The sequence below is a fragment of the Oncorhynchus nerka genome, linkage group LG23 (genome assembly GCF_034236695.1).
Source record: "Oncorhynchus nerka isolate Pitt River linkage group LG23, Oner_Uvic_2.0, whole genome shotgun sequence".
In the NCBI taxonomy this organism is placed as follows: Eukaryota; Metazoa; Chordata; class Actinopteri; order Salmoniformes; family Salmonidae; genus Oncorhynchus; species Oncorhynchus nerka.
The window spans coordinates 7929008-7955111 of NC_088418.1; the positions used below are offsets into that span (position 1 = coordinate 7929008).

Below are 26104 nucleotides of genomic sequence, written 5' to 3' on the forward strand. Positions count from 1 at the left end.
AAAAGAGGTGGGTGGGAGAGGAGAGAAGAGAGGTGGGGGTGAGGAGAGAAGAGAGATGGTGGGAGAGGAGAGAAGAGAGGTGGGGGAGAGGAGCGAAGAGAGGTGGGGGGAGAAGGAGAGAAGAGAAGAGAAGAGAGGAGAGGAGAGGAGAGGAGAGAGGGGGGGAGAGGTGGGGAGAGGGGAGAGAAGAGGAGAGGAGAGGGGGAGAGAGAGAGACAGAGAGACAGAGACAGAGAGAGAACAAGTTAATCAATGGTTGTCCACAGGGGAACAAACGACTGTAGAGTAATTCCCTTCAGGCTGTAAACCATCTCTATTGACAGCATAGAGAGACAGAGAGAAACAACACGACCAGGAGCCAGCTGGGATAAGAGCTAGGAGATAGGATGTATAGGAGTTAGGATGTATAAGAGCTAGGAGTTAGGATGTATAAGAGCTAGGAGTTAGGATGTACAAGAGCTAGGAGTTAGGATGTATAAGAGCTAGGAGTTAGGATGTATAAGAGCTAGGATGTATAAGAGCTAGGAGTTAGGATGTATAAGAGCTAGGAGTTAGGAGATAGGATGTATAAGAGCTAGGAGTTAGGATGTATAAGAGCTAGGATGTATCAGAGCTAGGAGTTAGGATGTATAAGAGTTAGGAGATAGGATGTATAAGAGCTAGGAGTTAGGAGATAGGATGTATAAGAGTTAGGAGATAGGATGTATAAGAGTTAGCAGATAGGATGTATAAGAGTTAGGAGATAGGATTTATAAGAGTTAGGGGCTACAGTGGTCCTTCCTTTAATTAAAAGTGTTGAGCTGTGCTGCAGTACGTCACAACTTTTAACGGAAGATCCACTGTAGGAGCGAGGATGTACAGGAGTTAGGAGCTAGGAACTAGGGGATAGGAGCTAGGAACTATGAGCAAGGGAATAGGAGTTAGGGGATAGGATATAGGATATAAAGGAGATAGGAGCTACGGGATAGGAGCTCAGGGATAGGAGCTAGGAACTCTGAGCTAGGAATTAGAAGCTAGGGGAGAGGATATAGGATACAAAGGAGATAGGAGCTAGGGGATAGGAGCTAGGAACTAGGAGCTAGAAAATAGGATCTAGGAACTAAAAACTATGAGCAAGGGGTTAGGAGCTAGTAACTATGAGCTAGAGAATAGGAGCTAGGGGATAGGAGACAGGATATAAAGGAGCTAGGGGATAGGAGCTAGAAACTATGTACTTGGGAATAGGACCTATGGGATAGGGATGGAAGCAATGAGGAGATAGGAGCTAAGGGCTAGGAACTAAGAGCTAGGAACTAAGGGCTAGGAGCTAAGGGCTAGGAGCTACTAGGAGCTAAGGGCTAGGAACTAAGGGCTAGGAGCTAGGAGCTAAGGGCTAGGAACTAAGGGCTAGGAACTAAGGGCTAGGAACTAAGGGCTAGGAGCTAAGACAAGGCCTAGGAGCTAAGGGCTAGGAGCTAAGGGCTAGGAACTAAGGGCTAGGAACTAAGACAAGGGCTAGGAGCTAAGAGCTAAGGGCTAGGAGCTAAGGGCTAGGAGCTAAGGGCTGGGAGCTAGGGGCTAAGGGCTAAGGGCTAGGAGCTAAGGGCTAGGAGATAAGGGCTAGGAGATAAGGGATAGGAGCTAAGGGCTAGGAGCTAAGGGCTAGGAGCTAAGGGCTAGGAGCTAAGACAAGGGCTATGAAATAAGGGCTAGGAGCTAAGGGCTAGGAGCTAAGAGCTAAGGGCTAGGAGCTAAGGGCTAGGAGATAAGGGCTAGGAGCTAAGGGCTAGGAGCTAAGAGCTAAGGGCTAGGAGCTAAGGGCTAGGAGCTAAGAGCTAGGAGCTAAGAGCTAGGAGCTAAGAGCTAAGGGCTAGGAGCTAAGGGCTAGGAGATAAGGGCTAGGAGCTAAGGGCTAGGAGCTAAGAGCTAAGGGCTAGGAGCTAAGGGCTAGGAGCTAAGAGCTAGGAGCTAAGAGCTAGGAGCTAAGGGCTAGGAGCTAAGGGCTAGGAGCTAAGGGCTAGGAGCTAAAGGCTAGGAGCTAAGCGCTAGGAACTAAGGGCTAGGAGCTAAGGGCTAGGAGCTAAGGGCTAGGAGCTAAGGACTAGGAACTAAGAGCTAGGAACTAAGAGCTAGGAACTAAGGGCTAGGAACTAAGGGCTAGGAGCTAAGGGCTAGGAGATAAGGGCTAGGAGCTAAGGGCTAGGAGCTAAGGGCTAGGAACTAAGGGCTAGGAGATAAGGGCTAGGAGATAAGGGCTAGGAGCTAAGGGCTAGGAGCTAAGGGCTAGGAACTAAAGGCTAGGAACTAAGGGCTAGGAACTAAGGGCTAGGAGCTAAGGGCTAGGAGCTAAGGGCTAGGAACTAAGGGCTTGGAGATAAGGGCTAGGAGATAAGGGCTAGGAGCTAAGGGCTAGGAACTAAGGGCTAGGAGATAAGGGCTAGGAGCTAAGGGCTAGGAGCTAAGGGCTAGGAACTAAGGGCTAGGAGCTAAGGGCTAGGAACTAAGGGCTAGGAACTAAGGGCTAGCAGCTAAGAGCTAAGGGCTAGCAGCTAAGAGCTAAGGGCTAGGAGCTAAGGGCTAGGAGCTAAGAGCTAAGGGCTAGGAGCTAAGGGCTAGGAGCTAAGGGCTAGGAACTAAGGGCTAGGAACTAAGGGCTAGGAACTAAGGGCTAGGAGCTAAGGGCTAGGAGCTAAGGGCTAGGAACTAAGGGCTTGGAGATAAGGGCTAGGAGATAAGGGCTAGGAGCTAAGGGCTAGGAACTAAGGGCTAGGAGATAAGGGCTAGGAGCTAAGGGCTAGGAACTAAGGGCTAGGAGCTAAGGGCTAGGAACTAAGGGCTAGGAACTAAGGGCTAGCAGCTAAGAGCTAAGGGCTAGCAGCTAAGAGCTAAGGGCTAGGAGCTAAGGGCTAGGAGCTAAGAGCTAAGGGCTAGGAGCTAAGGGCTAGGAGCTAAGGGCTAGGAACTAAGGGCTAGGAACTAAGGGCTAGGAGATAAGGGCTAGGAGCTAAGGGCTAGGAGATAAGGGCTAGGAGCTAAGAGCTAAGGGCTAGGAGCTAAGGGCTAGGAGCTAAGAGCTAGGAGCTAAGGGCTAGGAGCTAAGGGCTAGGAGCTAAGGACTAGGAGCTAAAGGCTAGGAGCTAAGCGCTAGGAACTAAGGGCTAGGAGCTAAGGGCTAGGAGCTAAGGGCTAGGAGCTAAGGGCTAGGAACTAAGAGCTAGGAACTAAGAGCTAGGAACTAAGGGCTAGGAACTAAGGGCTAGGAGCTAAGGGCTAGGAGATAAGGGCTAGGAGCTAAGGGCTAGGAGCTAAGGGCTAGGAACTAAGGGCTAGGAGATAAGGGCTAGGAGATAAGGGCTAGGAGCTAAGGGCTAGGAGCTAAGGGCTAGGAACTAAAGGCTAGGAACTAAGGGCTAGGAACTAAGGGCTAGGAGCTAAGGGCTAGGAGCTAAGGGCTAGGAACTAAGGGCTTGGAGATAAGGGCTAGGAGATAAGGGCTAGGAGCTAAGGGCTAGGAACTAAGGGCTAGGAGATAAGGGCTAGGAGCTAAGGGCTAGGAACTAAGGGCTAGGAGCTAAGGGCTAGGAACTAAGGGCTAGGAACTAAGGGCTAGCAGCTAAGAGCTAAGGGCTAGCAGCTAAGAGCTAAGGGCTAGGAGCTAAGGGCTAGGAGCTAAGAGCTAAGGGCTAGGAGCTAAGGGCTAGGAGCTAAGGGCTAGGAACTAAGGGCTAGGAACTAAGGGCTAGGAGCTAAGGGCTAGGAGCTAAGGGCTAGGAACTAAGGGCTTGGAGATAAGGGCTAGGAGATAAGGGCTAGGAGCTAAGGGCTAGGAACTAAGGGCTAAGAGCTAAGGGCTAGGAGCTAAGGGCTAGGAGCTAAGAGCTAGGAGCTAAGGGCTAGGAGCTAAGGGCTAGGAGCTAAGGGCTAGGAGCTAAAGGCTAGGAGCTAAGCGCTAGGAACTAAGGGCTAGGAACTAAGGGCTAGGAGCTAAGGGCTAGGAGCTAAGGGCTAGGAACTAAGAGCTAGGAACTAAGAGCTAGGAACTAAGGGCTAGGAACTAAGGGCTAGGAGCTAAGGGCTAGGAGATAAGGGCTAGGAGCTAAGGGCTAGGAGCTAAGGGCTAGGAACTAAGGGCTAGGAGATAAGGGCTAGGAGATAAGGGCTAGGAGCTAAGGGCTAGGAGCTAAGGGCTAGGAACTAAAGGCTAGGAACTAAGGGCTAGGAACTAAGGGCTAGGAGCTAAGGGCTAGGAGCTAAGGGCTAGGAACTAAGGGCTTGGAGATAAGGGCTAGGAGATAAGGGCTAGGAGCTAAGGGCTAGGAACTAAGGGCTAGGAGATAAGGGCTAGGAGCTAAGGGCTAGGAGCTAAGGGCTAGGAACTAAGGGCTAGGAGCTAAGGGCTAGGAACTAAGGGCTAGGAACTAAGGGCTAGCAGCTAAGAGCTAAGGGCTAGCAGCTAAGAGCTAAGGGCTAGGAGCTAAGGGCTAGGAGCTAAGAGCTAAGGGCTAGGAGCTAAGGGCTAGGAACTAAGGGCTAGGAACTAAGGGCTAGGAACTAAGGGCTAGGAGCTAAGGGCTAGGAGCTAAGGGCTAGGAACTAAGGGCTTGGAGATAAGGGCTAGGAGATAAGGGCTAGGAGCTAAGGGCTAGGAACTAAGGGCTAGGAGATAAGGGCTAGGAGCTAAGGGCTAGGAACTAAGGGCTAGGAGCTAAGGGCTAGGAACTAAGGGCTAGGAACTAAGGGCTAGCAGCTAAGAGCTAAGGGCTAGCAGCTAAGAGCTAAGGGCTAGGAGCTAGGGCTAGGAGCTAAGAGCTAAGGGCTAGGAGCTAAGGGCTAGGAGCTAAGGGCTAGGAACTAAGGGCTAGGAACTAAGGGCTAGGAGATAAGGGCTAGGAGCTAAGGGCTAGGAGATAAGGGCTAGGAGCTAAGAGCTAAGGGCTAGGAGCTAAGGGCTAGGAGCTAAGAGCTAGGAGCTAAGGGCTAGGAGCTAAGGGCTAGGAGCTAAGGACTAGGAGCTAAAGGCTAGGAGCTAAGCGCTAGGAACTAAGGGCTAGGAGCTAAGGGCTAGGAGCTAAGGGCTAGGAACTAAGAGCTAGGAACTAAGAGCTAGGAACTAAGGGCTAGGAACTAAGGGCTAGGAGCTAAGGGCTAGGAGATAAGGGCTAGGAGCTAAGGGCTAGGAGCTAAGGGCTAGGAACTAAGGGCTAGGAGATAAGGGCTAGGAGATAAGGGCTAGGAGCTAAGGGCTAGGAGCTAAGGGCTAGGAACTAAAGGCTAGGAACTAAGGGCTAGGAACTAAGGGCTAGGAGCTAAGGGCTAGGAGCTAAGGGCTAGGAACTAAGGGCTTGGAGATAAGGGCTAGGAGATAAGGGCTAGGAGCTAAGGGCTAGGAACTAAGGGCTAGGAGATAAGGGCTAGGAGCTAAGGGCTAGGAACTAAGGGCTAGGAGCTAAGGGCTAGGAACTAAGGGCTAGGAACTAAGGGCTAGGAAGAGCTAAGGGCTAGCAGCTAAGAGCTAAGGGCTAGGAGCTAGGGCTAGGAGCTAGAGCTAAGGGCTAGGAGCTAAGGGCTAGGAGCTAAGGGCTAGGAACTAAGGGCTAGGAACTAAGGGCTAGGAGCTAAGGGCTAGGAGCTAAGGGCTAGGAACTAAGGGCTTGGAGATAAGGGCTAGGAGATAAGGGCTAGGAGCTAAGGGCTAGGAACTAAGGGCTAGGAGATAAGGGCTAGGAGCTAAGGGCTAGGAACTAAGGGCTAGGAGCTAAGGGCTAGGAACTAAGGGCTAGGAACTAAGGGCTAGCAGCTAAGAGCTAAGGGCTAGCAGCTAAGAGCTAAGGGCTAGGAGCTAAGGGCTAGGAGCTAAGAGCTAAGGGCTAGGAGCTAAGGGCTAGGAGCTAAGGGCTAGGAACTAAGGGCTAGGAACTAAGGGCTAGGAACTAAGAGCTAAGAGCTAGGAACTAAGAGCTAGGAACTAAGGGCTAGGAACTAAGGGCTAGGAGATAGGAACAATTTGTAAGTCGCTCTGGATAAGAGCGTCTGCTAAATGACTTAAATGTAAATGTAATAAGGGCTAGGAGCTAAGGGCTAGGAGCTAAGGGCTAGGAGCTAAGGGCTAGGAACTAAGGGCTAGGAGATAAGGGCTAGGAGCTAAGGGCTAGGAACTAAGGGCTAGGAGATAAGGGCTAGGAGCTAAGGGCTAGGAACTAAGGGCTAGGAGCTAAGGGCTAGGAGCTAAGGGCTATGAGCTAAGGGCTATGAGCTAAGGGCTAGGAACTAAGGGCTAGGAGCTAAGGGCTAGGAACTAAGGGCTAGGAGATAAGGGCTAGGAGCTAAGGGCTAGGAGCTAAGGGCTAGGAACTAAAGGCTAGGAACTAAGGGCTAGGAACTAAGGGCTAGGAGCTAAGGGCTAGGAGCTAAGGGCTAGGAGATAAGGGCTAGGAGCTAAGGGCTAGGAGCTAAGGGCTAGGAGATAAGGGCTAGGAACTAAGGGCTAGGAGATAAGGGCTAGGAGCTAAGGGCTAGGAACTAAGGGCTAGGAACTAAGGGCTAGGAGCTAAGGGCTAGGAACTAAGGGCTAGGAACTAAGGGCTAGGAACTACGGGCTAAGAACTAAGGGCTAGGAGCTAAGACAAGGGCTAGGAGCTAAGGGCTAGGAGCTAAGGGCTAGGAGCAAAGGGATAGGAACCAAGGGCTAGGAACCAAGGGCTATGAGCTAAGGGGTAGGAACTAAGGGCTAGGAGCTAAGGGCTAGGAGCTAAGGGCTAGGAGCTAAGGGCTAGGAACTAAGCGCTAGGAGCTAAAAGCTAGGAGATAAGGGCTAGGACATAAGGGCTAGGAACTAAGGGCTAGGAGCTAAGGGCTAGGAGCTAAGGGCTAGGAGCTAAGGGCTAGGAACTAAGGGCTAGGAACTAATGGCTAGGAACTAATGGCTAGGAACTAAGGGCTAGGAGCTAAGGGCTAGGAGCTAAAAGCTAGGAGCTAAAAGCTAGGAGATAAGGGCTAGGAGATAAGGGCTAGGAACTAAGGGCTAGGAGATAAGGGCTAGGAGCTCAGGGCTAGGAGCTAAGGGCTAGGAGCTAAGGGCTAGGAACTAAGGGCTAGGAACTAAGGGCTAGGAACTACAGGCTAAGAACTAAGGGCTAGGAGCTAAGACAAGGGCTAGGAACTAAGGGCTAGGAGCTAAGGGCTAGGAGCTAAGGGCTAGGAGCTAAGGGCTAGGAACTAAGGGCTAGGAGCTAAGGGCTAGGAGCTAAGGGCTAGGAACTAAGGGCTAGGAGCTAAGGGCTAGGAGATAAGGGCTAGAAGCTCAGGGCTAGGAGCTAAGGGCTAGGAGCTAAGGGCTAGGAACTAAGGGCTAGGAACTAAGGGCTAGGAACTAAGGGCTAGGAACTACAGGCTAAGAACTAAGGGCTAGGAGCTAAGACAAGGGCTAGGAGCTAAGGGCTAGGAGCTAAGGGCTAGGAGCTAAGGGCTAGGAACTAAGGGCTAGGAGCTAAGGGCTAGGAGCTAAGGGCTAGGAACTAAGGGCTAGGAGCTAAGGGGTAGGAGATAAGGGCTAGGAGCTAAGGGCTAGGAGCTAAGGGCTAGGAACTAAAGGCTAGGAACTAAGGGCTAGGAGCTAAGGGCTAGGAACTAAGGGCTAGGAGCTAAGGGGTAGGAGATACGGGCTAGGAACTAAGGGCTAGGAGATAGAAGAGCAGTCAACTACTTCACACAGGAACGATTGATGTCAAAACAGACAAACAGGAAGAACTGGAGGCCACAGCTGGCTGGAAGTAGAGGACCAAGTCAAGGATACCAACATGAAAACACACACACACACACACACACACACACACACACACACACACACACACACACACACACACACACACACACACACACACACACACACACACACACACCCCCACTCCACACACACACAGCCCCCACTCCACACACACACACACACACACACACACACACACACACACACACACACACACACACACACACACACCACACACCACACACACAGCCCCCACTCCACACACACACACACACACACCCCCCCACTCCCACACACACACAGCCCCCACTCCACACACACACACACACACACACACACACACACACACACACACACACACACAACCCCCCACTCCACACACACACAGCCCCCCACTCCACACACACACAGCCCCCACTCCACACACACACAGCCCCCACTCCACACACACACAGCCCCACTCCACACACACACAGCCCCCCACTCCACACACACACAGCCCCCACTCCACACACACACAACCCCCCACTCCACACACACACACCCCCCCCACTCCACACACACAGCCCCCACTCCACACACACACCCCACACACACACACCCCCACTCCACACACACACAGCCCCCACTCCACACACACACACACAACCCCCACTCCACACACACACAGCCCCCACTCCACACACACACAGCCCCACTCCACACACACACAGCCCCCACTCCACACACACACAGCCCCCCACTCCACACACACAGCCCCCCACTCCACACACACACAGCCCCCCACTCCACACACACACAGCCCCCACTCCACACACACACAGCCCCCACTCCACACACACACATTCCCCCACTCCAAACTGTTTTGAGTTAACTTGCTGAATTAACTGCCCTCAATTCAATTTGACTCCAGACAACGAGGACTCTGAGTCAGCTAATATAAATCTCTATAAGTCTGGAACAGTAATGGAACAGGGCAACAACCCCAAACAGTCTCAGCTGGACTTTCACCTGATCAAAGAATTAAACCAGCAGGGGAAGCTCTCCCTTGAGAAAGATGTCCCCCACCCCGAGCGGGTCAGACCAGACCTCTTCATTATATAACCTCACAGACGAGCCACCCCAAGCGGAAAGTCAACCTCGCAGCACAGAGTACTACCCCCTCATTGAAATGAAGAATACATTTACCCAGCTGGAGGTAAGGCAGGTAGAGGTGGAACAGCAGGTGATTACACTCCAGTCAGCACAGACCCAGACAACATTCCAGCACAACAACACTCTCTTAACCAGACCCGGAGAGCTGGAGGTGGAGAGAGACATATCTGCACTCTGGACAGTGGTGAGACAACTTCAACAGGAGAAAGAGCAGGAGAAGAACAGAGCACTAGAGGAGAGGATCAGACTGCTGGAGGAGAGGGTGAGGGGGATGGCGTGTGACAGAGAACAACCTACTAGAGAGGTGGACACCCCCACAGAGAAGCCAGCAGAACAGCCAACCTCAGCTCCCGACAAAAGTCTTGACACCATAGCAGAACAGTCCACCTGACCATAGCGTCGAAATCACAGCAGGAAAATGGTGGCCACAGCACTGTGGTGATTGAAAGTGAGTGATTGAAAAAGCTTATTCTACTTTCCCCAACGCACATTATCTCCACCCTGCTACCACGAAAAGACGTCCACCTTGTTACCATTAAACGCAATTGTTTCCCGTGACTGTGCCTCAAAACCAAATGTTTTCCTGGCCCACCACTCCACCCTGGACTTGAACATGACTGGATGTCATAAGGTGAATGCACCAATTTGTAAGTCGCTCTGGATAAGAGTGTCTGCTAAATGACTTAAATGTAAAATGTAAATGTATGACCAGGTCCACCTCTACAAGGCAGCAGGGCCCATCTTCACCTGGACTCTAAAGGACATCACTCTCAAACGTATCCCCAACCCTTCACACAGGAGCAACAGATCAATAGACACTGCGTCCAGACCATCGAGACACTCTCCCAGACCTGCGGGACCCCCGGACCTACACATAGAGGACCCACGCTGAGAGGACCTACATCCAGACCACAACACCACCCCCACCCCAACCAATCAACACCCCCCCCCAAGTCAACCATGCCCACACCCTATTTAGGCCCCCCTCAGATTAGACCTATGCCCCTCCTGCCCACCCCATGCACCCAAAGAGGGCCTCATCATGGAAGTCACACATACGCCCAGGTAGTGAGCGGGCAAACAGGCCCAAACCCCACTCTTACACTAGCCCAAGCCAATGGCAGTTACCAGATGCTCAGCAGGCTCTGCTCACACTTACTGGCCTGAGGTCAAACCATACGACCAACAACATTGGACACTTTATGGAACAAAAAGCCTTCACTATCTCATTATGGAATATCCAAGGCCTGACGTCATCTGCATTTGGCCTAAAGAGCACTAGAACCTGGAAATACAGAAATTGTCATCCTACAAGAAACATGGTATAGAGGAGACAGGACCAGCCCTCTCGGTTACAGAGAGCTGGTCCTGTCCACCAAACTACCAGGTGGGTGGCATAGAGGAGATGGACCCACTGGTTGCCCTCTAGGTTACAGAGAGCTGGTCCCATCCACCAAATTACCAGGTGGGTGGCATAGAGGAGATGGACCCACTGGTTGCCCTCTAGGTTACAGAGAGCTGGTCCCATCCACCAAATTACCAGGTGGGTGGCATAGAGGAGATGGACCCACTGGTTGCCCTCTAGGTTACAGAGAGCTGGTGGTCCCATCCACCAAACTACCAGGTGTGAAAAGGGGAAGGGACTCAGGGGGTTTGCTACTTTGGTATAGAGCAGACCTAACTCACTCTATTACATTAATCAAAACAGGAACATTTTATATTTGACTAGAAATTCAAAAGTAAATTCTCAGAGACAAATGTCCTCATGTGTGCTACCTATATCCCCCCACTAGTATCCCCATACTCTAATGAAGATAGCTTCTCCATCCTGGAGGGGGAAATCAATTATGTACTAGTCTGTGGCGACCTAAATGCCAGAACCGGACAAGAACCTGACACCCTCAGTACACAGGGGGACAAACACCTACCTGGAGGTGACAGCATTCCCTCCCCCATATGCCCCCCTAGGTACAACTATGACAACATAACCAACAAAAACGGGTCACAACTCCTGCAGCTCTGTCGCACGCTGGGTATGTACATAGTCAATGGTAGGCTTCGAGGGGACTCCTCTGGTAGGTTCACCTACAGCTCATCTCTTGGCAGTAGTACTGTAGACTACTTTATCAGACCTCAACTCTTATCAGACCTCAACCCAGAGTCTCTCAGAGCGTGTCAGCCCACTGACCTCAACAGAGTCAGCCCAGTCAGCCCACTGACACCCCTATCAGATCACAGCAAAATCACAGTCTACCTCAACCCAGAGTCTCTCAGAACAGAGCAATACTCAATCATCTACTTGAACAGAGCAATACTCAATCATAAGGCATCAAGGCCAAAGGAACTGAATGATTTAAAGAAATGTTATAGAAGGAAGGAAAGTAGTGTGGAAAACAACCAAAAACTATTAGGCAACAACAAATTCAATCCCGTTTAAACAATTTCCTGTACAAAATGTTCCACTGTAATAGTGAAGGTGTACACTTGGCAGTAGAAATTCTTAACAGTATATTTGACCTCTCAGCTTCCCTATCAAATGTCAAAATGTCAAACAGAAAACTGAAGAAAATGAACAACGACAAATTATTTGATGAAGAATGCAAACACCTAAAAAGAAATTGAGACCTATCTAACCAAAAATATAGAGAGCTAGAAAACCTGAGTCTACACCTTCACTATGGTGAATCACTAAAACAATACAGAAATACACTACGGAAAACAAGGAACAGCATGTCAGAAATCAGCTCAATGTAATTGAAGAATCCATAGACTCCAAACACTTCTGGGAAAATGGGAAAACACTAAACAAACAACAACATGAAGAACTATCTATCCAAAATGGAGATGTATGGGTAAACCACTTCTCCAATCTTTTTGGCCCTGTAATGAAGAACAAAGAGCAAAACATATACATGATCAAATACAGATCTTAGAATCACCTATTAAAGACTACCAGAACCCACTGGATTCTCCAATTAACCTTGAATGAACTACAGGACAAAATAAAAACTCTCCAACCCCAAAATGCCTGTGGTGTTGATGGTTTCCTCAATGAAATTATAAAATATACAGGCAACAAATTCCAATTGGCTATACTAGAACTCTTTAACATCATCATCAGCTCTGGCATATTCCCCAATATTTGGAACAAAAGGACTGATCACCCCAATCCACAAAAGTGGAGACAAATTTTACCCAAATAACTACCGTGGAATATGTGTCAACAGTAACTGTGGGAAGATCTTCTGCATTATCATTAACAGCAGTCTCGTACATTTCATCAGTAAAAACAATGTGCTGAGCAAATGTCAAATTGGCATTTTACCAAATGATTGTACGACAGACCACGTATTCACCCTGCACACCCTAATTGACAAACAAACAAACCAAAACAAAGTCAGTCTTCTCATGCTTTGTTGATTTTTTAAAAAGCCTTCGACTCAATTTGACATGAGGGTCTGGTCTAAAGTAGTGCACTATATAAGGAATAGGGTGCCATAGGTCTCTGGTCTAAAGTAGTGCACTATATAAGGAATAGGGCTCTGGTCTAAAGTAGTGTACTATGTAGGCAATAGGGTGCCATAGGGCTCTGGTCTAAAGTAGTGCACTATATAGGAATAGGGCTCTGGTCTAAAGTAGTGTACTATGTAGGCCATAAAGTAGTGCACTATAGGGTAGGGAATAGGGTGCCATAGGGCTCTGGTCTAAAGTAGTCTAAAGGGAATAGGGTGCCATAGGGCTATAGTGCACTATGGGGAATAGGGCCATAGGGCTCTGGTCTAAAGTAGTGCCACTATGTAGGGAATAGGGTGCCATAGGGCTCTGGTCTAAAGTAGTGCACTATGTAGGGAATAGGCTGCCATAGGGCTCTGGTCTAAAGTAGTGCACTATGTAGGGAATAGGCTGCCATAGGGCTCTGGTCTAAAGTAGTGCACTATGTAGGGAATAGGCTGCCATAGGGCTCTGGTCTAAAGTAGTGCACTATGTAGGGAATAGGCTGCCATTTGTGACATAGCCTTGATTACCTGCACTCATCCAAACATGCTCACGGAGAGAGACAGGGAGAAAGTGTTTTAGACCGAAGAAACAAATGAAAACGACTGTCAAGACAATTCAGTCTGTTGTTTAAACAACAAGTTGTAATATGCTAAAGTTTTCTCGTGTGAGTCATGCACACGTTTCTAAAAAAATAAAATAAAAACACACACAGTCTACACTTCCCAGTCTTACTATACGCTACACACAACATCTATGTTACAGAGGAAGACGTTGCAACGGAGGACTGACTAGATTCCCGTACACACAACTATATGTCCACTGTTGTCCTGCCATTATTCTACTGAAAGATCGCGAGGAAAACATAAGTCTTTTTAACAATAGTATGTTTTAACAGTGACACATCGATTCCCCCCGCTGTCGGTGTTATGGACACGTAAAGGAAACCTAGAGACGGGTATACGTGGCGGTACTCACCGATGGCTTCCGTAGTGGGTGTGTGCTGTAGTAGCACGGTTAACAGGAACGATATCATTACCACGTAAAGGAAACCTAGAGACAGGTATACGTGGCGGTACTCACCGATGGCTTCCGTAGTGGGTGTGTGCTGTAGTAGCACGGTTAACAGGAACGATATCATTACCACGTAAAGGAAACCTAGAGACAGGTATACGTGGCGGTACTCACCGATGGCTTCCGCAGTGGGTGTGTGCTGTAGGAGCACGGTTAACAGGAACGATATCATTACCACGAACACTTCAACTTTCCCCCGGTTACCAACTCCTCGGGTCATCTCAGCACCTGGAATCAGACTGTTAAACGAGACTATGCAGGTAGACAATGGGAATCCGAGCTCAGTCTGCCTCTGAGTGTCCGTCAACGTGTCTCTGAGTGTGTGAGGTTTCTTGAAAAACGTTAACAGGGTCTTTAATAGACAGCTTATCTGTGTATCTACGTACAGAAATGAGGGCTTGGCCAGGGGGTTGGAGTTTGGTGTGTGTCAGGGTACATTAGTCTCACCTTGACCTGATGGGTTCAGTGACAGCACCATCCTCCCATTGTTCCACAGGCCGATCTTATCCACAGAACCAGCCCAGCCCTAGATCTCACACACACACACACACACACACACACACACACACACACACACACACACACACACACACACACACACACACACACACACACACACACACACACACACATCCTCCCTCCACCTCACCTCTCAACCCTCCTCCATTCTCTCTCTCTGTCCTCAGGACTACTCCTTGTCCTGGCTCCTCCACCATTCTTTCTCTCTCTGTCCTCAGGACTACTCCTTGTCCTGGCTCCTCCTCCATTCTTTCTCTCTCTGTCCTCAGGACATCTTCTTGTCCTCGCTCCTCCTCCATTCTTTCTCTCTTTGTCCTCAGGACATCTTCTTGTCCTCGCTCCTCCTCCATTCTTTCTCTCTCTGTCCTCAGGACTACTCCTTGTCCTGGCTCCTCCTCCATTCTTTCTCTCTCTGTCCTCAGGACTACTCCTTGTCCTGGCTCCTCCTCCATTCTTTCTCTCTCTGTCCTCAGGACTACTCCTTGTCCTCGCTCCTCCTCCATTCTTTCTCTCTCTCCACAAGAAATACAGTTCATGTGCTGTTGAAATAGAGCCAGAATACTCTGTCTATCTCTGACGCTGATTGAGTTCTGGCTGACCAGTTTACTGTCTATCTGCCTTCATAATGTGGAATTATCAATGATTATACTCTCTCTCTATCATTCCCCTAGCAGTCATTTCTGTTCCTTGAAGTGCTTCCATTCTTATCCTTCCATTTTTAAGAAAAGTCCGGAAAGACAGAACAATGACGTAATCAGTAACGGCAGTACGTGATGTATCTGTCTCTGAACCATGTCTTTCTCTTCCCATTGGGCAAACAGACAGACAAACCAGAGCAGCTTGATCCTACATATTACAGTAGGCCTTTTAAAGGGTCCCTATCTTCTACCCTACAAGTGTGCACTTGACTCCCTGGCATGGAATGGACAGGTCCAGTGTCCTTTACCTCCAGTCCAGTGTCCTTAACCCCAGTCCAGTGTCCTTAACCCCAGTCCAGTGTCCTTAACCCCCGGTCCAGTGTCCTTAACCCCCGGTCCATTGTCCTGTACCCCCGGTCCATTGTCCTGTACCCCCGGTCCATTGTCTACTCCCAGTCCAATGTCCTTTACCTCCAGTCCAGTGTCCTTAACCCCAGTCCAGTGTCCTTAACCCCAGTCCAATGTCCTCTACCCCCAGTCCAATGTCCTTTACCTCCAGTCCAATGTCCTTTACCTCCAGTCCAATGTCCTTTACCTCCAGTCCAGTGTCCTTAACCCCAGTCCAGTGTCCTTAACCCCAGTCCAATGTCCTTACCCCCAGTCCATTGTCCTTACCCCAGTCCATTGTCATTACCCCCAGTCCATTGTCTACCCCCAGTACATTGTCTACCCCCGGTACATTGTCTACCTCCAGTCCATTGTCTACCCCCGGTCCATTGTCTACCCCCGGTCCATTGTCTACCCCCGGTCCATTGTCTACCCCCGGTCCATTGTCTACCCCCAGTCCATTGTCTACCCCCAGTCCATTGTCCTGTACCCCCAGTCCATTGTTCTATACCCCCAGTCCATTGTCTACCCCCAGTCCAATGTCCTTTACCCCCAGTCCAATGTCCTTTACCTCCAGTCCAATATCCTCTACCCCCAGTCCATTGTCCTCTACCCCAGTCAAATATCCTCTACCCCCAGTCCAATGTCCTCTACCTCCAGTCCATTGTCCTTTACCCCCAGTCCATTGTCCTTTACCCCCAGTCCATTGTCCTCTACCCCCAGTCCATTGTCCTTTACCCCCAGTCCATTGTCCTTTACCCCCAGTCCATTGTCCTTACCTCCAGTCCATTGTCCTTTACCCCCAGTCCATTGTCCTTTACCTCCAGTCCAGTGTCCTTTACCTCCAGTCCAGTGTCCTTAACCCCAGTCCAATGTCCTTACCCCCAGTCCATTGTCTACCCCCAGTCCATTGTCTACCCCCAGTCCATTGTCTACCTCCAGTCCATTGTTCTATATCCCCAGTCCATTGTCTACCCCCAGTCCATTGTCTACCCCCAGTCCATTGTCTACCCCCAGTCCATTGTCTACCCCCAGTCCATTGTCCTTTACCCCCAGTCCATTGTCCTTTACCCCCAGTCCATTGTCTACCCCCAGTCCATTGTCTACCCCCAGTCCATTGTTCTATACCCCCAGTCCATTGTCTACCCCCAGTCCATTGTCCTCTACCCCCAGTCCAATGTCCTCTACCCCCAGTTCAATGTCCTCTACCTCCAGTCCAATGTCCTTTACCCCCAGTCCAATGTCCTTTACCCCCAGTCCATTGTCCTTACCTCCAGTCCATTGTCCTTTACCCCCAGTCCATTGTCCTTTACCCCCAGTCCATTGTCCTCTACCCCCAATCCATTGTCCTCTACCCCAGTCCATTGTCCTTTACCCCCAGTCCAACGTCCCTACCCCCAGTCCATTGTCCTTTACCCCCAGTCCAACGTCCTCTACCCCAATCCAATGTCCTTACCCCCAGTCCATTGTCCTTACCCCCAGTCCAATGTCCTCTACCTCCAGTCCATTGTCCTTACCCCCAGTCCATTGTCCTTACCCCCAGTCCATTGTCTACCCCCAGTCCATTGTCCTTACCCCCAGTCCATTGTCCTTACCCCCAGTCCATTGTCCTCTACCCCCAATCCATTGTCCTTTACCCCCAGTCCATTGTCCTCTACCCCCAGTCCAATGTCCTCTACCCCCAGTCCAATGTCCTTTACCCCAGTTCAATGTCCTCTACCTCCAGTCCAATGTCCTTTACCCCCAGTCCAATGTCCTTTACCCCCAGTCCATTGTCCTTACCTCCAGTCCATTGTCCTTTACCCCCAGTCCATTGTCCTTTACCCCCAGTCCATTGTCCTTTACCCCCAGTCCATTGTCCTTTACCCCAGTCCATTGTCCTCTACCCCCAATCCAACGTCCTTACCCCCAGTCCAATGTCCTTACCTCCAGTCCATTGTCCTTACCCCCAGTCCAATGTCCTTACCCCCAGTCCATTGTCCTTACCCCAGTCCATTGTCCTTACCCCCAGTCCATTGTCCTTACCCCCAGGCCATTGTCCTTTACCCCAATCCATTGTCCTTTACCCCCAGTCCATTGTCCTTTACCTCCCAGTCCATTGTCCTTTACCCCCAGTCCATTGTCCTCTACCCCCAGTCCATTGTCCTCTACCCCCAGTCCATTGTCCTCTACCCCCAGTCCATTGTCCTCTACCCCCAGTCCATTGTCCTCTACCATTGTCCTCTACCCCCAGTCCATTGTCCTCTACCCCCAGTCCATTGTCTACCCCCAGTCTATTGTCCTACCTCCAGTCCATTGTCCTCTACCCCAGTCCATTGTCCTCTACCCCCAGTCCATTGTCCTCTACCATTGTCCTACCCCCAGTCCATTGTCCTCTACCCCCAGTCCATTGTCCTCTACCCCCAGTCTATTGTCCTCTACCTCCAGTCCATTGTCCCTACCCCCAGTCCATTGTCCTTTACCCCCAGTCCATTGTCCTTACCCCCAGTCCATTGTCCTCTACCCCCAATCCAACGTCCTTACGAATCCAATGTCCTTACCTCCAGTCCATTGTCCTTACCCCCAGTCCAATGTCCTTACCCCCAGTCCATTGTCCTTACCCCCAGTCCATTGTCCTTACCCCCAGTCCATTGTCCTTACCCCCAGGCCATTGTCCTATACCCCCAATCCATTGTCCTTTACCCCAGTCCATTGTCCTTTACCTCCAGTCCATTGTCCTTTACCCCCAGTCCATTGTCCTCTACCCCAGTCCATTGTCCTCTACCCCAGTCCATTGTCCTCTACCCCAGTCCATTGTCCTCTACCCTCAGTCCATTGTCCTCTACCATTGTCCTCTACCCTCAGTCCATTGTCCTCTACCCTCAGTCCATTGTCCTCTACCCCCAGTCCATTGTCCTCTACCCCCAGTCCATTGTCCTTACCCCCAGTCTATTGTCCTTACCCCCAGTCCAATGTCCTTTACCTCCAGTCTATTGTCCTATACCCCCAGTCCATTCCCTTAAATCCATGAGGGGAGTGTAAAATCGATACAGAGGGTTGAGAATAAGACCCCAGGTTACAGGGTGTTAACTAAAGTGAGCATGTCTTCCTCTGAATATATGTTTGGGCACAAATCTCTGACTGCTCTCGCCTATAAAACCTAATGGTCTTTGCAGTGTCAGAGGAGAAGGTGGTCCAAGCTGTCCTGACTCAGGGAGAGTCTGCTTTTTCTCTAATTAAATTACTGGGTTCTTTAATCAATGAGCTGTTAGGAGAAATTAAACGGAACGTTACAAAATGTGTCTGTCAGCCTTCTGATGTCATTACCTTTTTGTGGATGGACACACCTCCATCTATCCTTCTCTCTTCCTATCCCCTCTCTATCCTTCTCTCTATCCTTCTCTCTATCCTTCTCTCTTCCTTCTCTCTTTCTATCCCCTCTCTATCCTTCTCTCTTCCTATCCCCTCTCTATCCTTCTCTTTCTATCCCCTCTCTATCCTGCTCTCTTTCTATCCCCTCTCTATCCTTCTCTTTCTATCCCCTCTCTATCCTGCTCTCTTTCTATCCCCTCTCTATCCTTCTCTCTTTCTTTCCCCTCTCTATCCTTCTCTCTCTCTATCCTTCTCTCTATCCTTCTCTCTTTCTATCCCCTCTCTATCCCTCTCTCTTTCTATCCCCTCTCTATCCTTCTCTCTTTCTATCCCCTCTCTATCATTCTCTTTTCTATCCCCTCTCTATCCTTCTCTCTTTCTATCCCCTCTCTATCCTGCTCTCTTTCTATCCCCTCTCTATCCTTCTCTCTTTCTATCCCCTCTCTATCCTTCTCTCTTTCTATCCCCTCTCTATCCTTCTCTCTTTCTATCCCCTCTCTATCCTGCTCTCTTTCTATCCCCTCTCTATCCTGCTCTCTTTCTATCCCCTCTCTATCCTGCTCTCTTTCTATCCCCTCTCTATCCTTCTCTCTTTCTATCCCCTCTCTATCCTTCTCTCTTTCTATCCCCTCTCTTTCTATCCTTCTCTCTTTCTATCCCCTCTCTTTCTATCCTTCTCTCTTTCTATCCCCTCTCTTTCTATCCTTCTCTCTTTCTATCCCCTCTCTTTCCTTCTCTCTTTCTATCCCCTCTCTATCCTTCTCTCTTTCTATCCCCTCTCTATCCTGCTCTTTCTATCCCCTCTCTATCCTTCTCTCTTTCTATCCCCTCTCTATCCTTCTCTCTTTCTATCCCCTCTCTATCCTTCTCTCTTTCTATCCCCTCTCTATCCTTCTCTCTTTCTATCCCCTCTCTATCCTGCTCTTTCTATCCCCTCTATCCTTCTCTCTTTCTATCCCCTCTCTATCCTTCTCTCTTTCTATCCCCTCTCTATCCTGCTCTCTTTCTATCCCCTCTCTATCCTTCTCTCTTTCTATCCCCTCTCTATCCTTCTCTCTTTCTATCCCCTCTCTATCCTGCTCTCTTTCTATCCCCTCTCTATCCTTCTCTCTTTCTATCCCCTCTCTATCCTTCTCTTTTCTATCCCCTCTCTATCCTTCTCTCTTTCTATCCCCTCTCTATCCTTCTCTCTTTCTATCCACTCTCTATCCTTCTCTCTTTCTATCCCCTCTCTATCCTTCTCTCTTTCTATCCCCTCTCTATCCTTCTCTCTTTCTATCCCCTCTCTATCCTGCTCTTTCTATCCCCTCTCTATCCTTCTCTCTTTCTATCCCCTCTCTATCCTTCTCTCTTTCTATCCCCTCTCTATCCTGCTCTCTTTCTATCCCCTCTCTATCCTTCTCTCTTTCTATCCCCTCTCTATCCTTCTCTCTTTCTATCCCCTCTCTATCCTTCTCTCTTTCTATCCCCTCTCTATCCTGCTCTCTTTCTATCCCCTCTCTATCCTTCTCTCTTTCTATCCCCTCTCTTCCTGCTCTCTTTCTATCCCCTCTCTATCCTTCTCTCTTTCTATCCCCTCTCTATCCTTCTCTCTTTCTATCCCCTCTCTATCCTGCTCTCTCTGGAGTGGTCAATGAAACCCCCCATTACAATAGGTATGGAACCCAGGCTGCCATCAGAATACAGTATTCTACAGAGGCGCACAACTTTCATTGCCACATAAACACATACAGAGGTCAACAGAGGGATCAAACCCAGAATGGGTTACTGGGAGTGTAAATGGTCTTTTCCAGGAGGCAAACTGTGACATGTCAGGCCTATCTGAGAAGGATACAGGAAGAACTAGGGGTGAGAGAGAACCGGAGGAACGTGTCAAGGACTTGTTGTAAACATGTATGAGAGACCTAGATCACATCCATCACTACCAACATTAAACTACACAACAAACCATCCCTACAAACCATCACTACCAACATTAAACTACACTACAAACCATCCCTACAAACCATCACTACCAACATTAAACTACACTACAAACCATCACTACACTACAAACCATCACTACACAACAAACCATCACAACCATCACTACACTACAAACCATCACTACACTACAAACCATAACTACACTACAAACCATCACTACCATCACTACACTACAGTACAAACCATCACTACACTACAAACCATCACAACCATCACTACACTACAAACCATCACAACCATCACTACACTACAAACCATCATTACACTACAAACCATCACTATACTAAAAAGCATCACTACACAACAAACCATCACAACCATCACTACACTACAAAAATCACTACCATCACTACAAAACCATCACCATCACTACACTACAAACCATCACTACACAACAAACCATCACAACACAACACTACAAACCATCACTACACAACAAACCATCACTACACAACAAACCATCACTACACAACAAACCATCACTACACAACAAACCATCACTACCAACATCCCTCTACACAACAAACCATCACTACCAACATCACTCTACACAACAAACCATCACTACACAACAAACCATCACTACCATCATTGCACAACCAACCATCACTACACAACAAACCATAACTACCATCACTACACTACAAACCATCACTACCATCACTGCACAACAAACCATCACTACACAACAAACCATAACTACCATCACTACACTACAAACCATCACTACACACCATCACTACACTACAAACCATCACTATACAACAAACCATCACAACCATCACTACACTACAAACCATCACTATACAACAAACCATCACAACCATCACTACACTACAAACCATCACTACACAACAAACCATCACTACACTACAAACCATCACTACACAACAAACCATCACTACACAACAAACCATCACTACACTACATAACGAACCATCACTACACTACGTAACAAACAATCACTTCTATCACTACCATTTATTCAATTTGTTATTTTATTTAACTAGGCAAGTCAGTTAAGAACAAATTCTTATTTACAATGACGGATTACCAAAAGGCCTCCTGTGGGGGCGGGGGCTGGGATTAAAAATAAAAATAAATTAAATAAAAATATAGGACAAAACACACAACACTAAATAAAGAGACCTAAGACAACAACATAGCATGGCAGCAACACAACATGACAACAACATAGCATGGCAGCAACACAACATGACAACAACATAGCATGGCAGCAACACAAAATGACAACAACATAGCATGGCAGCAACACAAAATGACAACAACATAGCATGGCAGCAACACAAAATGACAACAACATAGCATGGCAGCAACACAAAATGACAACAACATAGCATGGCAGCAACACAACATGACAACAACATGGTAGCAACACAACATGACAACAACATAGCATGGCAGCAACACAAAATGACAACAACATAGCATGGCAGCAACACAAAATGACAACAACATAGCATGGCAGCAACACAAAATGACAACAACATAGCATGGCAGCAACACAAAATGACAACAACATAGCATGGCAGCAACACAAAATGACAACAACATGGTAGCAACACAAAACAGGGTACAAACTACAGCACAAAGGGCAAGAAGGTAGAAACAACAATACATCACGCAAAGCAGCCACAACTGTCAGAGTGTCCATGAATGAGTCTTTGAATGAAGAGATTGAGATAAAAACTGTCCAGTTTGAGTGTTTGTTGCAGCTCGTTCCAGTCGATAGCTGCAGTGACCTGAAAAGAGGAGCAACCCAGGGATGTGTGTGCTTTGGGGACCTTTAACAGAATGTGACTGGCAGAACGGTTGTATGTGGTATGTGAATGATGACGGCTGCAGTAGATATCTCAGACTGGGGGGAGTGAGGCCTAAGGGTTTTATAAATAAGCATCAACCAGTGGGTCTTGCGATGGGTATACAGAGATGACCAGTTTACAGAGGAGTATAGAGTGCAGTGATGTGTCCTATAAGGAGCATTGGTGGCAAATCTGATGGCCGAATGGTAAACATCTAGCCCCTCGAGAGCACCCTTACAATCTATAAATTATGTCTCCGTAATCTAGCATGGGTAGGATGGTCATCTGAATCAGAGTTATTTTGGCAGCTGGGGTGAAAGAGGAGTGATTACGATAGAGGAAACCAAGTCTAGATATGACTTTAGCCTGCGGCTTTGAAATTTGCTGAGAGAAGGACAGTGTATCGTCTAGCCATACTCCCAAGTACTGGTATGAGGTGACTACCTCAAGCTCTAAACCCTCAGAGGTAGTAATCACACCGGTGGGGAGAGGGGTATTCTTCTTACCAAACCACATGACCTTTGATTTGGAGATATTCAGAACAAGGTTAAGGGCAGAGAAAGCTTGTTGGACACTAAGAAAGCTTTGTTGTAGAGCAATTAACACAAAATCCTGGGAGGGGCCAGCTGAGTATATGACTGTATCATCTGCATATAAATGGATGAGCGAGCTTCCTACTGCCTGAGCTATGTTGCTAATGTAAATTGAGAAGAGCGTGGGGCCTAGGATCGAGCCTTGGAGTACTCCCTTGGTGACAGACAGTGGCTGATACAGCAGATGTTCTGACTTTGTACACTGCACTCTTTGTGAGAGGTAGTTAGCCAACCAGGCCAAAGACCCCCTCAGAGACACCAATACTCCTTAGCCGGCCCACAAGAATGGAAGGGTCTACCGTATCAAAAGCTTTGGCCAAGTCAATAAAAATAGCAGCACAACATTGCTTAGAATCAAGGGCAATGGTGATATCATTGAGGACCTTTAAGGTTGCAGTGACACATCCATACCCTGAGCGGAAACCAGATTGCATACCAGAGAGAATACTATAGACATCAAGAAAGCCAGTCAGTTTTTCCAACACTTTTGATAAACAGGGCAAAATAGAAATAGGCCTGTAACAGTTAGGATCAGCTTGATCCTTGAACCGTGGCTGCCTTCCAAGCAATGGGACCCTCCCCAGAGAGGAGAGACAGGTTATAAAGGTCAGAGGTGAGAGATAGGATTGGTGATGATAGGGGATAAAACCTTAAAGACGAAAGGATCTAAACCATCTGACCCAGATGTTTCTTTTTTTGGGGGGGGGGGGGAGAAACTCTGTAGCAGGGCAGGGGAAAAAGAGTGAGGAGCGTCGGGGCTAGTCGCATTAAAAGGGGTGGGAGATGAGGAAATGTTGGACAGGCAAGGAGACATGGCTGAGTTAAATAGGAATCCTGACTTAATGAAGTGGTGATTAAAGAGCTCAGCCATGTGCTCCTTGTCAGTAACAACCACATCATCAACATTAAGGGACATGGGCAGCTGTGAGGACGAGGGTTTATTCTCCAGGTCTTTAACCGTTTTCCAGAAGTTCTTGGGGTTAGACCCACAGAGAGAGAACTGCTGCTTAAAGTAACTAACTTTGGCCTTCCGGATAGCCTGAGTGCCCTTATTTCTCATTTGCCTGAATATGTGTGTGCCGAGCCTTTTGCCAAATGCAATTCTTCAGGTGGAGTAACTCTGCCAGATCACAGTTGAACCAGGGGCTGAACCTGTTTTTAATTCTCATTTTCTTTACGGGAGTTTGTTTGTTAACAATAGCACTGAAAATATCCAAAAAAGAAGGTCCAAGCGTCTTCGACAGAGGGGATCAAGCTGATTCTATACCATTTTACAGAGTCCAGTTCATGAAGGAAGGTTTGCTCATTAAAGTTTTTTAGCAAGTGTCTATGACAAATCAGGACCGGACGTTTCACTGAGCAGCCATTATGAACACAGGCTGTAAAACAGTGATCACTGAGGTCATTACAGGAAACAGCAGACGGATACCTATCAGGAATATTTGTGAGGAAAACAGGAGAGGAGAGCAGCATTTCCTGGGTGTTTGGAGTCATACAGTACCTTGTGGGATTGGTAATAATCTGAGAAAGATTTAGGGAGTCACATTGCTTTAGGATTTGGTCAGGTGGTTTAAGCATGTCCAAGTTTAGGTCACTGTCGTAGCGATCACTATCATTAAATGGGAAGACTGTAAATTATCAAATAGATTCTCTATGTGTAATTATTCCGTAATTCAACAAATCACGGAAGACTAATAAACTAGGAAGTCGGGGCACCACGGAAACGTGTTGTTTACATAATGTCAATTTCCCGAATATAACTCTTCAGATATTTTCGTATCTTATTGATTACCGTCAGTCAATCATTAATGTATTATTCAGTCATACATACCAGTCATATTCTGAATGTCACGAACCCGAGCCTAGATCATGAATCAGGAATATACAAATTGGTTTAATTATTTATTTACTAACTTAATCAATCACATAAACACACACACAAATAGGTCATACATTGGTTACTGACATGACAGGAAAGTCCCTAGTGGACCAAACCGATATGACGGCTTGGTAGACAAAGGAAAGGGGGTGGGGACAGTTCAAGAGCGGGAAACTCAGAGAGGATTCACTGTAATACATTTGATAACTACATTCATGAAATGCTAATACTATTAACATGAACAGCAGCTCATTCGAAAATAAACTGGGGGGGGTGGCCACTAACTAGTTCAAATGTTATATCTAAACAAGTATCTCATTTAGAAGGCCAACTTACATCTTCTCACAAATACTTTCATATTTAATCATATACATTCCACAACATGTAGATGTACATCTGATAATTACATTGTGAAAAGCCCTTAAAGTTACAATGTTTTCCGTTATACTGTCTTTAATGATAAACGCCACACTGTAAATGATGGACATGAGTATTGTTCAAATACTAGTGGACCATTCCAACTGGTTGGAATACAGAAATATTGTTACATTAGAAAAACCTTGTGAGGTTTCCGTCAAGTTACCATTATCGTGCAATGTCTTTCTCTGTGGTAACAAAGGGATTCTCAACGTTCATCTTGGCAGAGTGGGGAAAGGAGTTTCGGTATTTACGAACGCCATAAAACAGCCGACCCCCCCCCACGAGAGAGAGAACACGCTGCTGACGGACCCACTGTATCTTGACCCTTCAGATCGTCACAGGAGAGTCATGACATCACCTAGCAGGACGAATTCAGACTTAGTGTAACAGGCCGGGAGAGAGCTTAGGGTACGGGCCGGTGCTGATGGAGGACAATAACACCCAGCAACAGTCAACGAAAAGCTATGTTTAATGCTTAAAACCAGCAAATCAAATTGTTTGGAGACAGACTTGGTGGAGACAACAGAGCACTGAAGGTGATCCTTGGTAAAGATTGCCACTCCACCACCTTTGGAAGATCTGTCTTGCCAAAAAAAGGTTATAACCAGAAAGGTTAACATCAGTATTCAAAACACTCTTCCTTAACCACATCTCAGTTATGACCAACACATCTGGATTGGAGCTGTGAACCCACACTTTCAATTGATCCATTTTAGGTAATAAGCTTCTAGTGTTAACGTCCAGAAAACCCAGGCTTTTACGAGAGCAGAAATCAGTGAACCAGATATCAGAGCACAGGTCAGAATTGGGGCTAGCAACAGTAGATGGGCCAGGGTGTACATGCACATTCCAGATATCATCAACAGTAATACAATCAGGGCACGGCAGAGGACAGGGAGAGCTCTGCAGTGTTGATTTATGACATCTGAATGTGCATTAGAGAGCAACAAGATCATATTATACAGCAATTTCATCAGGTAACATGAACACAAAGCAGGCGAGAGGTGGTTAGAATAGGATGGGGGGCAAAGAGTCTGTGTAAC

At 47.9% G+C, this 26104-nt stretch overlaps 1 protein-coding gene across 1 annotated transcript in view; it reads right to left on the bottom strand.

The window, feature by feature from the left end:
• Positions 1-13782, bottom strand: part of oit3 (oncoprotein induced transcript 3) — a 32709-nt gene extending 18927 nt beyond the window's left edge. The window contains 1 exon segment of the mRNA XM_065007820.1: positions 13580-13782. Coding sequence (XP_064863892.1) covers positions 13580-13685 — 106 coding nt within the window. The 5' untranslated portion in view covers positions 13686-13782.
• Positions 13783-26104: the final 12322 nt, after the last annotated feature.